This window comes from Heloderma suspectum, chromosome 14 (genome assembly GCF_057233095.1).
Source record: "Heloderma suspectum isolate Gila_16-S chromosome 14, 16-S_ref, whole genome shotgun sequence".
In the NCBI taxonomy this organism is placed as follows: Eukaryota; Metazoa; Chordata; class Lepidosauria; order Squamata; family Helodermatidae; genus Heloderma; species Heloderma suspectum.
In genome coordinates this window covers 19,140,733-19,155,199 of record NC_139471.1, presented here as the reverse complement: position 1 = coordinate 19,155,199, position 14,467 = coordinate 19,140,733, and the positions used below count along the sequence as shown (strand labels likewise).

The 14,467-nt window shown below is 46.2% G+C and overlaps 1 protein-coding gene across 1 annotated transcript in view; it reads left to right on the top strand.

The window, feature by feature from the left end:
- Positions 1 to 5,672, top strand: part of LOC146335737 (uncharacterized) — a 352,825-nt gene extending 347,153 nt beyond the window's left edge. Inside the window, exon 60 of the mRNA XM_084820776.1 lies at positions 3,575 to 5,672. Within this exon, the coding sequence (XP_084676902.1) occupies positions 3,575 to 3,721 (147 nt within the window). The 3' untranslated portion in view covers positions 3,722 to 5,672. The remainder of the gene's footprint in view (positions 1 to 3,574) is intronic.
- The last annotated feature ends 8,795 nt before the right edge of the window (positions 5,673 to 14,467 follow it).

Here is a 14,467-nt window from a genome sequence, read left to right as displayed (position 1 = left end):
CCAAATGCTTGTATAAACAAGACGGTCTTGAGCTTACTTTTAAAACCGTTCACACTGGAGGCCATTTACACTGTGGAGGGGGGGGGGGTCGCTACTGAGAAAGCCCTCTCTTGCATTCCCATCCTCTTCATGACATTGAGCAGAGCATCTCCTGCAGACCAAAGGGTCCTAGTTGGCTGATAATGGGGGAGGCACTCCCTCAAGAACCTGCCTCCCAAATGGTCAAGGGCTTTATATGCTAAAAGCGAAGCCATAAATTCGGCTCAGTAGCTCAGTGGCAGCCAGCTCAGTGCTTTCAGGATAGGTGTATGATTTTTATGATTTATTTTTATTTATTTATAGCATTTTTATCCCACCTTTTAGCCCCAAAGGCCCCCAAGCTGGCTTACAAAGATATTTCTGATGACACTCCTTTCCCGTAGACTTGCAATCTAAAAAAACACAACACAAAAGGAAAGGAAAGGTGATTGGGAGGGAGGAGGAAAAAAGCAAGCTCAGGCAGTAGGTTCTTAGCTGCAAAGTTCAGCAGCTCATGGGCACAGTTGAAGTGCTGATGCTTGTCTCCCTCTGATGACCTCAGGAGATGATCCCTCCTGGCTGCTCCTGATTTTTTTTTTTTTTTGCATTAAACCATCAGGATCATAGATCATAGAATCATAGGGTTGGGAGGGGCCTACAGGACCATCAAGTCCAACCCCCTGCTCAATGCCAGAAGCCAGATTCCCAGGCTGGCCCCCATCCAAGTACTAACTGGGTCTGACCCTGCTTAGCTTCCAAGATAAGATGAGATCAGCTCTTTGCTCGACATCATAGAAACATAGGGTTGGAAGGGACCTACAAGGCCATTGAGTCCAACCCCCTGCTCCCTGCAGCAAGCCTGATTCCCAGGCGGTCTCCCATCCAAGTACTAACCAGGGCTGACCCTGCTTAGCTCCCGAGATCAGACGAGATCGGGCACATCCAGCCCTTTGCTTGACGTCATAGAATCATAGGGTTGGAAGGGGCCTACGACACCATCGAGTCCAACCCCCTGCTCAGTGCAGGAAGCCCGATTCCCAGGCAGTCTCCCATCCAAGGACTAACCAGGGCTGACCCTGGGGGGGAGGGATTTTGACTGGAGCAGTGGTGTTGGAGGGAGGAATGTTTAATCCTTTCCGCCTGTGCTGTTGACTTTATCTAAATCAGCCTTCCCCAAACCAGGGCCCTCCAGATGATTTGGACTTCAGTTCCCACCAGCCCCAGCCAGTATCGCCAATGGTTCAGCAACTGCTGGCAATTGCAGTCTAAAACATTTGGGAGGGCACCAGATTGGGGAAGGTTGATCTAAATCAACCCGCTGCAGTTCCTGTTAGCCCTGCTGGGAGGGAGGAGATACGGGTAGGACGTCTGTATTCCGCATCCATCAGGAAGCTAATAGCGCCTTGTGGGGGCGTGGGTGGATTTAGATGGCATGGTGTGGAGGACAACACAAATCTTTCCCCAGGACTCTAATCAAATCCTCCCACCGAGAGAGAGATGGTGTGGTGTAGTAGTTGGAGAGTTGGATTAGGACCGTGGAGCCCTGGGCTCCAATCCCTGTTCAGCCTTGAAGCTCGCTGGGTGACCATGAGCTTGTCACACACTCTCTGTCTAACCCACCTCACTGTGTTATTCTGAGGATGCGGGGGGCAGGGGGAGAAGGAAAGAACCTTGTATGCTGCCCTTGGTAGGGATGTACGAATCCCTTACCTGGTTCCAGTTGGGGCATCCGCTGGGGCAGGGAGGCGCTCCATCCCCCCCCCCCGGAATCCTCGACGGGGGGGGAGGCGATCCGGTCCTCCCCCCCAGAATCCTGCTCGGCCGGCTCTGCTCTGTGGCAGCTCCACGGAGCAGCCGGCCAGGGCCATCCGCAGCCGGACTTCTGGCCGTGGATGGGCTGCTGCGGATGCAAATGGTGGCCGCCATAGCAGCCACCATTTGCGTCCTTCCAGGCTGCCATGATAGGCTACGTAAGTATTTACATAGGATAAAACGGTGAAAAAAAGAGAATGCAAATAGCGCCCACTACGCTATTTGCGGTTCCCTTTTTTTTGCCGTAATTGCCTACGTAAATATTTACGTAGGATAAAATGGCGAAAAATAGGGAACGCAAATGGCGGCTGCCATAGCCACCGCCATTTGCGTACGCCTTTTTTTTTTCTTGGCTTGCCGTGATAGGCTACATAAATACTTACGTAGCCTATCATGGCAAAGACCAGAATGGAAATGGTGGCCGCAGCAGCCGGTTGAAAGACTAGCCGCCGCAGCCACTGCCGTCCGGAACATCCGCCCCAGGTAAGCTTTGTCCCAGGGGGAATCCGCGGGGGGTGGGGGGTGGCAGGCCGTTCCGCCACGGATTTCGGGGGGCCGAATGCCAGTGCATTCAGCCTCACTGAAATCCGTGGCGGAATTCTCCGCCATCCCTAGCCCTCGGCTCCTTGGGAAAAGGGCAGGATAAAAATGAAAATATAATCATGCCCATCTTGATCTTAAAGGAAGCCCACCAAGGAGCATAAGCTGCCTTATGCTGAGTCAGGCCCTTGGTCCATCTTGCATTGTCAACACTGGCTGGCAGCAGCGCTTGTCCAGGGTTTCCAGCAGGATTCTCTCTTTCCCAGCCCTACCTGGAGATGCCAGGGATCGAACCTCGGGCCTTCTGTATGGAAAGCAGGGGCTCTGCCACTGAGCTATTGTCCTTCACCTAAAAATAAGATTCCAGTCCTCATCCTTCTGAATAAAGAGCCGAATGAACTAGGAACATAGGGATCACATCATTAGTCTATCTAGCCTAAAGGGGAAAGATCCCTTTTCGTGTGTGTATGAGGAGGGAATACCCCAAACAGGAAAGAAGTGAGGAGAGGTTGGTGCTAAATAGAAGTTTGAGAGAGAGAGAGAGAGAGAGAGAGAAAGAGAGAGAGGGGAAGAGGGGATGGGCTCGTTTAATTTGATTCTACCTCTCACTGTGAAATACCTGGTGCTCTTTTATTTTATTTTTTTAAAGAACTGTGTTATTTTATATATCACTAAAACTATTTAAGGTTCTAAGAGGTGCTACGGTGTCTCATCACAGACCCCACCGAACCCCGAACTTTGGTGCATGCCAGGGATCGAACCTTCTGCATGCAAAGCAGGGGCTCTGCCAGTGAGCTATTGTCCTTCACCTAAAAATAAAATAAGATTCCAGTCCTCATGCTTCTGAATAAAGAGCCGAATGAACTAGGAGCATAGGGATCACATAATTAGTCCATCTAGCCCAGTATTGTCGACACTGACCGGCAGCAGCGGCTCTCCAGGGTTTCACGCAGGATTCTTTCTTTCTTAGCCCTACCTAGAGAAGCTGGGGATCGAACCTAGAACCTTCTGCATGCAGAGCAGGGGCTCTACCACTGAGCCAAGGCCCTTCCCAAGGCTGCTAACTGTTGTGTCAAGGACGAAGTGTTACTGGACACACAGGAGACACGAGGGGCTGCTGCACTAAAGGGGTCCCGACATAGATGGGAGGACTTATTCTCTGTTTCTCTCCGCCCCCCTCTCCTCTCCCTGCCTTTGCATTCAGGTTCAAGATGGACAGTGGCACCAGGCTGTCTTTACCTTCCGGACGCAGGACCTGAACCAGCTGCCAATTGTCGACATCGACAATCTTCCGCCATTTGAGCCAGGGAAGCAATATCTCCTCGAGGTCGGGCCCGTGTGTTTTCTCTAAATGGTGGCCTCTGCAGTGCTTCAAGCTTTTTGTTTTTGTTTTTATTTTTATTTTGGAGATGCTGCATCTTTGAGCAGGGCTCATCCACCACCCATACCTCTACGAGCCTAGAGGGGCCAGGCCTGCTGCGTTTGGACCACGTAACATCTCAAGGCGTTCTCGGCCTCTCGGACTCCCGTCCCCCAGCGTGGGGTGGGGAGCGCGTTGGCTTTGGCAGAGACACGACTTAACGGATGGCGTTTCGGGAGCTGAAGGGGAGGCCAGTTGAACTGAACAGTTCTGCACCCAAAGATTTTTTTTTTTTCTTCCTTCAGCCAAAGAAAATGTTACACAGAGAAACCCAGGTCATCCTGCCCGGTCGACATGTTACCAAATGTAACAGTCAGGGCTTTGTGGAACAAAATAGGAAGGAGGCTTGGAAAGAAAGCTTTGCAAACTGTTTTCATTTGCTTGTTGTTCTGGAACAGGAAGCATTTTGATGTGCAATATTAGAGAGAGAGAGAGAGAGAAATAGATATATATATTTTATTTAAGGCAAAAATAAAATCAAGGGAGGTCTTTCTTCCCTTTTGGGTGGAAAAATCCCTTTTCATGTGTGTATGAGGAGGGAATACCCCAAACAGGAAAGAGGTGAGAAGAGATTGGTGCTAAATAGAAAAAAAGAGAGAGAGAGAGAGAGGAAGAGGGGATGGGCTCGTTTAATTTGATTCTACCTCTCACTGTGAAATACCTGGTGCTCTTTTATTTTTTAAAAAGAAGTGTGTTATTTTATATATGACTAAAACTATTTAAGGTTCTAAGAGGTGCTACGGTGTCTCATCACAGACCCCACCGAACCCCCAACTTTGGTGCGTTCCCTTTAGAACGAGAGCAGGGGGAAGGGGTGAGCGGGGGTGTGTGCTGTGATAGTCAGCGCAACAACTACAAATTGACTTTTAACTTAAAAGTGCATTAAATATTCTACGGGGTTTTCTACGTTCTTTGGAATCCAGGTTTCGTTAACAAGTCATTTGTCATAGGTGTGTAAAATAAAGTGTACCTTTGGGAAATGGGGTGTTTTTAGAGCAAGAACTGAGCTCATAAAAACCCCCAAATTTCTCTGCTTTTGTATTCATGTATGTGCGTGCGTGCGTGTGCGTGCGTGTGTGTGTATGTGTGTGTGTGTACACGTACAACTTACTCAACAAAGTATTAGGCTGCAAGGGAATCATGGCGGAAAGAAGAGAAAACACTAATCTGTGTTAGCTTTTGTTCTATAAGTAGTTTGACTATATTTCTGTGTTGACGCTTGGGTGTACACGTTTTTCTGTCTGCGGCAACTCCTGGTTCTGAACACCCACGTCTCTGGGTTACACAATGGGATTAAAAGGCGCCCTTGGGAGCGGGGGGGAGGTCTGTCTATCATGACCGATTTCAGAGATACCGTGTTGCTTCTCTACCCAAGTCAGTCTTGGATGGGTTTTGTTTTCGTTTTTTGTTCTGTTTTGTAGAAACCTAGACTCTATATGTAAATTTGGAGTTTAAAAAAAAGAAAGAAGAGGAGGGTTAATATTATGGTAATCGTTTTATTCTATATAAGGAATGTAATATTAATGTAATCGGGGCCGTACTGTATTGAACTGCTTTGGTGCCTGTTTTTGAATTTCTGTGTTTCGTAAAATATATGTGAGTCTTAATCTGTGTGTATTCCTTTGAAAAAAACTGTCTTCGGTTTGCTTTTAACTGAGCTAAAATATAACAACATCCCTCCCTCATTTACCTCACTCTTTCCTTCTGCTCTTGATGCTTTTTTCACACTGGCTCATTGTTGGTCCCCTTTTTTCCACCTCTGTCTCGTCCTCGTACATCTTCATGAGATCCTTTTTCATTCCCATTAAACCTTTTTCTTCCTCTTTTGTATCCTTTAGAAAACAAACAAATTTTAAAATAAATATTTAAAGCTGAGGCAGTGAAACACAGCTTTGGTGGCTTTTTTGGTTTTGTTTCTTAATGAGAGAGTGAGGGAAAGAAACAGAAGGAGCGGAAGAAAAAAAAGACCTAGTCCACACTCACGTGGTCCACAGTCATGCAGCCAAATTAACCTATCAGTTCAGCAGGCATTGATGCCTTCTAACCAGACATGGGGCCCTCCCACACATAGTTCCATCCCCCTCAGATATCTTCACAACAGCCCTGCAAGGTAGGTTAGGCTGAGAGACAGCACCTGGCCCATGGTTACTCAGTACACATTTGCAGCTGAGGGGCAATTTGAAGCCACATCTCCCGGGTTTAAGTCCAGCACTCTAACCTAGCCTTCCACAACCCTGGTGCCTTCCAAATGTTTTGGACTACAACTCCCAGCATTCCTGACCATGGGTCATGCTGGATGGGGCTGATGGGAGTTGAAATCCAAAATATCTGGATGGCTGGACTGAAAGCAAAATACAGTATAGTCTACTGTGCTGGTTCTCAAAGGCAAATGTAAGGAGAGAGACTTTATTCCTCCGTAATGACAAACATGTCCCACTCCAATTGGGAATTGTCTATTAAACTGCATTTGCATCACTTTGCCTATCCCTTGATGCTTCTTTCTAAGATCACAGGAGCACTGCGGGAGTTTGAATACATCTCTCATGAGGCCTTCACATTCCTGATCCAGGACCAGAAGTGGATTCCCCTAATGACGAATATTCCCAGGGCAAAGAGCTGGCCACCCAAGCCAGGACATACCAAGAAAACCAAAGCAAAACACTTATGAACAGAAGAAGAACACCCTTCTTCTGAAGAGGAACCCGGACGGATGAGAAGACCCTTCTCTCCAAGGGTGGTGGCCAAACAGATCAAATGCGCTGCTTCTCAGAGAGAGAGGCCACCAGGTAGAAATCCTCAATGTGCTGCCACCTAACCTTCCATACCTAGCATCCAGCCGGCCTCGAAATATTCAACGACGCGTTCAGCCTCATCTCTGGCGTTCTCGTGAATGGAGACAATAAAGCAACATATGGCATGAATTCTGCGGGGTGGGGAGAGGGAGTGGCGACAGCTGGTTTTCATTGACAAAAATCAAATGCACACACAGCATTGCGCGCCAAACACGATGCGGCTCGTTTGCCCGGCAAACAACAGCGTAATCGGTGGCTCACGTGAGCGGCAGAGCCAGGCCTTTTATTCCCTCTCAGCACACACACACACTGATGTTCAAGGTTCAGCAAGTGAATAACAGAGTTTTTTTCCTTCTTGCTTTCCATGGGACTGTGCCCCACCGGGAATAATCCAGTCTGGCTCTCACCCAAATTATTTTTCTTTGCATTTGCGGGTGGGGAGAGATCCTGGGAGTGCAATTGACGAGTTCACAATTCAAGGGTCTTTTTCTTAGTGTGGAAACTTGTTTTGAAGGCATGGCCTTCCGAAGGAAGGAAGAAAGAAACTGCACCTGGACTCAGCTGGGGAAGGGAGATTTTTCTCCATCTTGTGAGCACAAGAAGCTGCTATGCACCATGGGAGATCATTGGTCTGTCTAGCTCGGTATTGTTTGTTTCTGGATCAGAGAAGCATTCCCAAGGTCTCGATAGGAATGTACGGATTTTGTAAAATCCGTTCCATTTGCCTTTACAGATTGTTAGGTGCCCTTCGTTCTGTCACTCACTCATTGACAGAATCAGGTTTTCCCCCCAATTTCCCAAATCTGTGTAAATTCGCACTTGTGGAAATTCACACCTGCGCAAATTTGCACATGTGAAAGTGCGGAAAATGTGCATTTTCATGCCTTAGCTGGCGGGGAAAATGCGCATTTTCAGCTGGTGTTTTTTTGTTTTTTTTTTTAATGACGTATTTTTCTATGACTAAATGTGTGAAAATTCCAGAAAGTTACAAAAGGGGTCTGCGAGTCCGAGGAATCTGTGTGACTTGGGAAAAGCTGGTCCAGAATCCATGGGTTGGATTCATAGACATCTGAACTCAGTTGATTCTGTTGCGGACTTCTCTGACATTCCTAGGTCTTGGGTTAGGGTGGCCCATCTTATAGACGACAGTCTTGCATGGTATGGAGAATGTGGATACGGAGACCTTTTCCTCCCTCTCTCATAATATGAGAACCCAAAGGGTTCTCATGGCACTGATTGGTTGGTGTTTCAGGACAGATAAAAGGATAAAAGGACTTCTTCATACAGCACATAGTTATACTATGGAATTTGGCACCACAGGATTAAGTGATGGCCACCAATTTGGATGGCTTTAAAAGGGGGTTAGACAAATGCCTGGAGGAGAAGACTATCAAAGGCTACTAGTCCTGATAGCTATGTGCTACCTCCAGTACCACAGGCAGTAGGCCTGTGTACACCAGTTGCTGGGGAACATGGGCAGGAGGGTGCTGTTGCACTCATGTCCTGCTTGTGGTTTCCTGGTTGGCAGCTGGTTGCCACTGTGTGAGCAGAATGCTGGACTAGATAGACTCTTGGTCTGTTCTTGCAGGGCTCTTTTTAGTTCTTATGTAGTCTTCTCAGTTTCAAGTCCAGTTTAAAGATAAAAGAACCCTGAGGGCCAGGGCCTCAAAGTTGCCCATCAAAACTTCGCAGCACCTGGACAGCAGACTAAGCGGCAAGCACACAGGTCACCTAGTCACCGTCTTCCCCACCATGGCAAGACAGATGTACGGAATTTTTGTTTAACTTACAGTATCCCCCCCCCCCAGATTTCTATCTATACACATAAATTAACATGTGCAAATTTCTGCAGATCTGTGCCCTTTTGGGGGGCTACGCATAAGTGGCGTCCTAGTAGTAGAGTGATCTCTGCAGGGGTGCAATGACTCCATTTCAGAATCTGCCCTCTGCCTGCCCTCCCTTCCTAGAGTTCTTGAAACTAGACTCGGACTGCACAGCCCTCGAAATAGAGGGCACCTTCAAAGAGAGGGCTGCCCTCTGTAAAGGAGGACATATGACCAGCCTACATCCCACAGTGGCCAACTCAGATGCTGTCAGGAAGTCCACAAACAGAAGCCCTACTGAGAGATGTAAAATTCCCAAAAAACCTTGAGGCCATGGGAAAAAAACTGGGGCAGGTGGTGGTGGTGGAGAAAAACAGAAATTTTGGGGGAAATTGAAAAATCAGCAATACTTATTTTTTTAGCTCTCTTTACAGATCTGAAGTTACTTTGTTGCTTCATGACAGCCTTCCCCAATCTGGTTCCCTCCTGATATATTTTGGTCTTCAGCTCCCATCAGCCTCAGGAAGCATGGCCAGTGGTCAGGAATGCTGGGCACTGTAGTCCCAAATATCTGCAGGGCACCTGGCTGGGGAGGGCTGCTTTAGGAACATAAAACAGCCTTTCTATTCCTAAAGTTATTTTACGTATAACTTAGTTTGCTGATAAAATTATCAATTTTTTTAAAAAAATAAAGTCAGTAAATTTGTAATTATTGTCTGAATAGATTTGAACTACATTACATGACTGTTACAGCATCAGAAATACAGGACTCTATAGAACACAACCCAAACTGTCAAGAATGCACACTGGTGACTCTACTCACACATTGGGAAACTGAGCATGAATGTCTATCAGTAAATATACTTTAGATCAATAATTTTGATAAGGAATGAAAGAAATAACTATGCTGGGAATCTTACAGAGAGTTTTTTTTAAAAAAAATCCCCTCCCCCATGGCTTCATTATTTCCAGACATTTTACATCTCTAGTTGTTCTATAAAAGTGTTCTTATTACATAGCTTTTACAAATCATTTTGGGGGAGTAAAGGCTGGGTAACAATCTTAAATTCTAAAAGAAAATATTTCATAATCCAAAGCTTTTCAATTTTTTTTTGGGGGGGGGGGAGAAACCCCAATGGTCCTCAGAAAATGGGGGAAAAAACACATTTCCCCCTGAATTTTTCTCATTTTTTTCCAGGACTTCACATCTCTACTCCTACTGTTTGTCCCCTTAGCAATTGGTATTCAGCCTCATAATGGTTCTAGACCTGAAGGTTCCATAAAGCCATCATGAATACTAGCTGAGTTGCTCATGTTAGATTTTTATTCGTTCATTCATTCATTGATTCATCTCAAAGGATGGCTCAAGGGGTGCAGTAGGTGATTTGCTTGGCCCCCTCACCAGGGCTGGCCCAAGATATTTTGCTGCCTGAGGAGGACAAGATCGTGCCCCATCCCATTCCATGCACAAAAGCTGACTGAGCTGGCAGTTGAATCGTTTCTTCAGTGCTGGGACGGCATCCTTCGCTGCACCTGAAGGCCGTAGGTTAGCTTAGGGGGCTCAGGGCAGGCCGCATGGCCCATGGATCTCTCCTACACCCTGCTGCTGCCTGAGGCGACCATCTCACTCTGCCTAACGGTAGGGCTGGCCTTGCCCTTAACCCACTATTTTACATTTGTATCTGTCTCCAGCTACTACGTTGTGCCAAGCTCCACTCGGTGAACCTCAGCGAGTTTCCAGCAGAGAACAGAAGCAAATTAGAGCTCCAAAGCCTGATGTTTGCCCAGAAATGCCTTAAATATGCCTCAATTAATCAGAAAAATTTTAAGGCGCAACAAAACTCCTGCCACAGACTGGAAGTTATCGCCTGTATTAAGGTAAGTGTCAACAGGTGTTTAGATTGTGCTGACTGCTGCAAGGTGAGGGTGGGCCGGAGATGGCTAGATGGGTTGCTCATAGCCTTATTGTTCTGTATAGCTGTCCGATCCCATGCCTCTGATGGCATAATTTGAAAGCAGCAGTTAGCTGCTGCAGTGGCTGAGCTCAGGAAATGGATTTAATTGAGTCCAGTCGCTTTGTGGGGCTAAGAAACGCAACCACGTAGTCTCGCTACGTCACAGTCCTGATTCAACAGACCACAGAACATTACACGTTGGTTTCAACTTTTTACAACAGAAACCTGTCTTTCCCCAGCTTGGAAACAGTGCAGGAGAAAGGTATTACCATGCTCCAAACCAGTGCAGGAGAAAGGTATTACCATGCTCCAAACCATTGCCATGCTCCAAACTCCCACCCTTCTTTCTCTCCCCACCCTCAACTTTAATTTCCTCTGTTTGCTGAGTTTTCCATGTTCATTTGCAGCTAGAGGTCAGATGCAGGTGGCAGCCATCTGCTGGCTTTCTCTTTCTTTCTTTCTTTCTTTCTTTCTTTCTTTCTTTCTCTCTCTCTCTCTCTCTATCTCTTGCACACCCCCCCACACCATTTAAGGACTAGAATTCTGAGAACTGGGGAGGAAACAACCATTTCCCACCTCTTTATTTTCCCTTTTGCATCTTCTGTGAGTTCACACTGAATGCCATTAAGACTGCACATTATAAGCCTGATATCACATGGCAACAGCCTTCAAATGGAATGTCTCCATCCTCGTTCTGCTGGGCCTTTCTCCTGGTCGCTTCTGCTGATGTGAAGACATTCCCTGGGATAGACCCATTGTCAGTCGCAAGCCCCCATCTGTTACATAGGGCTGCAGCATTTATACCAAGCGTCAGCAACTTTGGGAGATCCATTTTCACCCCACCGGACACCCCCCCACCACCACTGCAGCTACAGTCCACAGGGTGCTGTGCATTTTGTGGGGTGCCCCCCCCCACCGAAAAAAGAGCAAAATCTCCAGTTTGCTGCCAAACTTTGATGGCAAACTGCTCTGTAGCATTACACTGTAGCACTACAGTAACACTACTGTAGCACTACTCTGTACTCTGTAGCACTACTCTGTACTCTGTAGCACTACTCTGTACTCTGTAGCACTACTATGGTTAAATTCAGCTTGTTTACAAGCTAAAATTCACCCTTTTGGTGCCACAGAGTGCCAAACAGGCAAAACTTAGCTTGGCTGTTTTGGCACTCCGTAGCCACTACAGACACTTAAAAAAAATCTTTTGAGGGGCAGCAGGTGGCCACATGTTGCCCACCCCTGATCTATACACTGACCATATTAACTTAGAAATAAGTCTCTCTGATAAGTGTGTAAAGGATTGGAGAGTCAGACACAGGAACCTCAAAGCTGCCTATACAGAGTCAGACCATGAATGCATCTAGCCCTGTAAAGTCAACACTGACTGGCAGCAGCGGCTCTCCAGGGTTTCAGGCAGGAGTCTTTTCCAGCCCTACCTGGAGATGTCGGGGATCGAACCAGGGACCTTCTACATGCAAAGTGGGGGCTCTGCTACTGAGCCAAGGCCCTTCCTTTGGCTAGATTCAATGGCTAGATTAATCAGTTAAAAACCCTTTCATCAATTCAAACAATGCCACTGATTAAGTAAAGAACTTCTTTTTTTAAATAAAAATATTTATTTTTTAATAATGAGGTCTAGAAACTTTAAGAAAAGGAGACGGGAAGAAAGTTGGATTCTGCAACCTATGTCACATGCTGCTTTGGGGCAGAAGCACAGAACTCACACAGCCGAGGCTCAAAAGTACAACCCCAGGTGGATGAGAATCTCCAAGGCCCCTGCTCTCCTTCCTTAGCATTAGGGAGGGGGGAGAAATTTGTGTAATCTGCATTTTAATGTCAACTTACCAAATTTCAGACCAATATACAAATCAAAACTCACGTTATCCACCGAAATTCACACCTTTCTGAATCTTTCAAAGGAGTTCTCCACACACATTCACACACACACACACACACACACACACACAGAGAAATGCATATATTCATATGAACATAATGTTCAAAAATACATTATATTAGGAAAATTGCTTGCAAGAGAGTATTTTGGGTGACATTGCATACAAAAATGTGTGTATTAGGAAAAATGTGCAAAAAAATGCTTACAGATTTTCAGGCATACTTAAAAAAAAAATCTCAATGTTTGGGATGAGCTGAACTTAAGGATGATGCTATCAAGATTTCACGGCACACCGTCCAATAAAGTGACATAGTTTTTACAACTGTATTCACATATCAAGGATGACTAGCAACCCGCGCCCCCATCTAAATACACATTGCTAAAGGCTCTATTCTATCTGATGTCTACTGTATTAATTCAGCCTGCATTGGCCTGTCCTGCTCTCTTTTAAAAACCAAGTCAATTTGTGTGTGTGTGTGCTAGAAACACACACACACAACTGTCTTATGATCTGTTATCCACAGTTCAAAATGAGGCTTGCCGGCATGTGTGAAATAGCATGCTTTATGCTTCACCCTCTTTCAAAGATGCAACATTTCTAGTGAAGTTGAGAAGGAGCTGAACTCTGGAAAACAATCACTCTAAGAACTGGCACTAAAACATCTTATGAAGGTAACCCCAAAGGTGTTCTTAACAAGAACAGTGAGCAGGAAAAAAGATAGAGCCTGTCCCTGGGAGATGGGAAAGGATGACATTTGGGATAGGATATTCCTGTGATGATGACCTATTTGTTTTCCCCCTAAGGGTGGTTGGACAGGCCACATCTGGAAGCCTGAAATTAGTAAGGCTGAGTAAGGGGCCAAGAAGGAAAGAGCAAAATTTCCTAGGCTGAAAGTACCCCCAAGTCCTTCTGTTCCCAACCTGTCGGTCGGCATTTTTTTTAAACACAGCTCCTGAGAATCTGATTCAGAGTGTGTGTGTGCCGTTAGAAAAGAAAGATGCCTTTTATTCAGAAAGAAATGCTGAATCCCACCCACCTCAAATTTGAGATGCTGTGAGGGGCTCTTTTCTGTTCCCTACTCTGTCACTTGAAAAATGTATGTTTGGGGTGTGGAGGAACATAATGTATGGAGAGCCAAAAAGCCAGGCACAGCATTTGAGAACAAAACAGGGCTTGTATTTTTCCTAATACACACATTGGTTATTTCCTTCGTGGATCTTCTCTTCATATAGCCAACAGTGCTCACCAGATGGCAGTAAAAGTATGGCTAGAAAATCCAACCATATTATATGTATTTGCTGTCCTGTGTCTGAAAGGTTTATCTCTCCTAGCCCTCCTTTTGCCAGATTTCTGCGGTTTCCCAGTTAGTAATTTTAGAGCTCAATCCTATGCATGTTTAGACAGAAAAAGTCCTACAACTCCCAGCATGCCCCAGCCAGGGGCATGCTGGGAGTTGTAGGACTTTTTTCCTGTCTGAACATGCATACGATTGCATCTTGGTTATAGTTAATTTCTATGCTGCCTATCGCCAAACAGAACTCAGAACAGCTGGGTTTTAGGGATTCTTTTAATAACTTCTGATGATCTGACAACAAAGCTTTTCTAGAGCTGAGCCGAAATGTATCACAATGTGCTATTCTCAGACAATTTCTGCAATTTTTCTCTTTTTCTTATCCCCCTAGAAAAAGAAGGCCACTTCGCAGAATTTTCTCCGAATATTTTCCAGCTTTATTTTATAGCAGCTGCCCCCCCACACACACACGCATGCAGGCACCCTGTTCCCCAATGCCCGGGAAATACACTTGGCATTGTGGGGGATGCAAAATGGTGGCCAGCCTGCCAACATAGCCTGCCAGCCACACACAAGGGTAGCAAAAAACAACAACCCTCAAACCCGACCTGAAAGCCAAACCTCCCTCCCCTTGCAAAGGCAAAACCCCACATTTTAGGAAAACACTAACATTGAGCCGCAACCCAGAGAAACCGTTGGGGAATTGTTCCTCCCCCTGAAGAAAGTTGGCAAAATGTCTCCATCCCCCCCCCACACACACACACACTTCTCTGCCCACAAATAGGGTGGGTAATTTTGGGAGGCCATTTGTGCACAGGTCTACAATTCTCTCTCTCCTAATATGCCCACCCATCTTTGCCAGCCTCAGTTTAAGTACTTTTGTCTCCATGTCTTCTACCAGAAAAAGCAAGCCCTGAC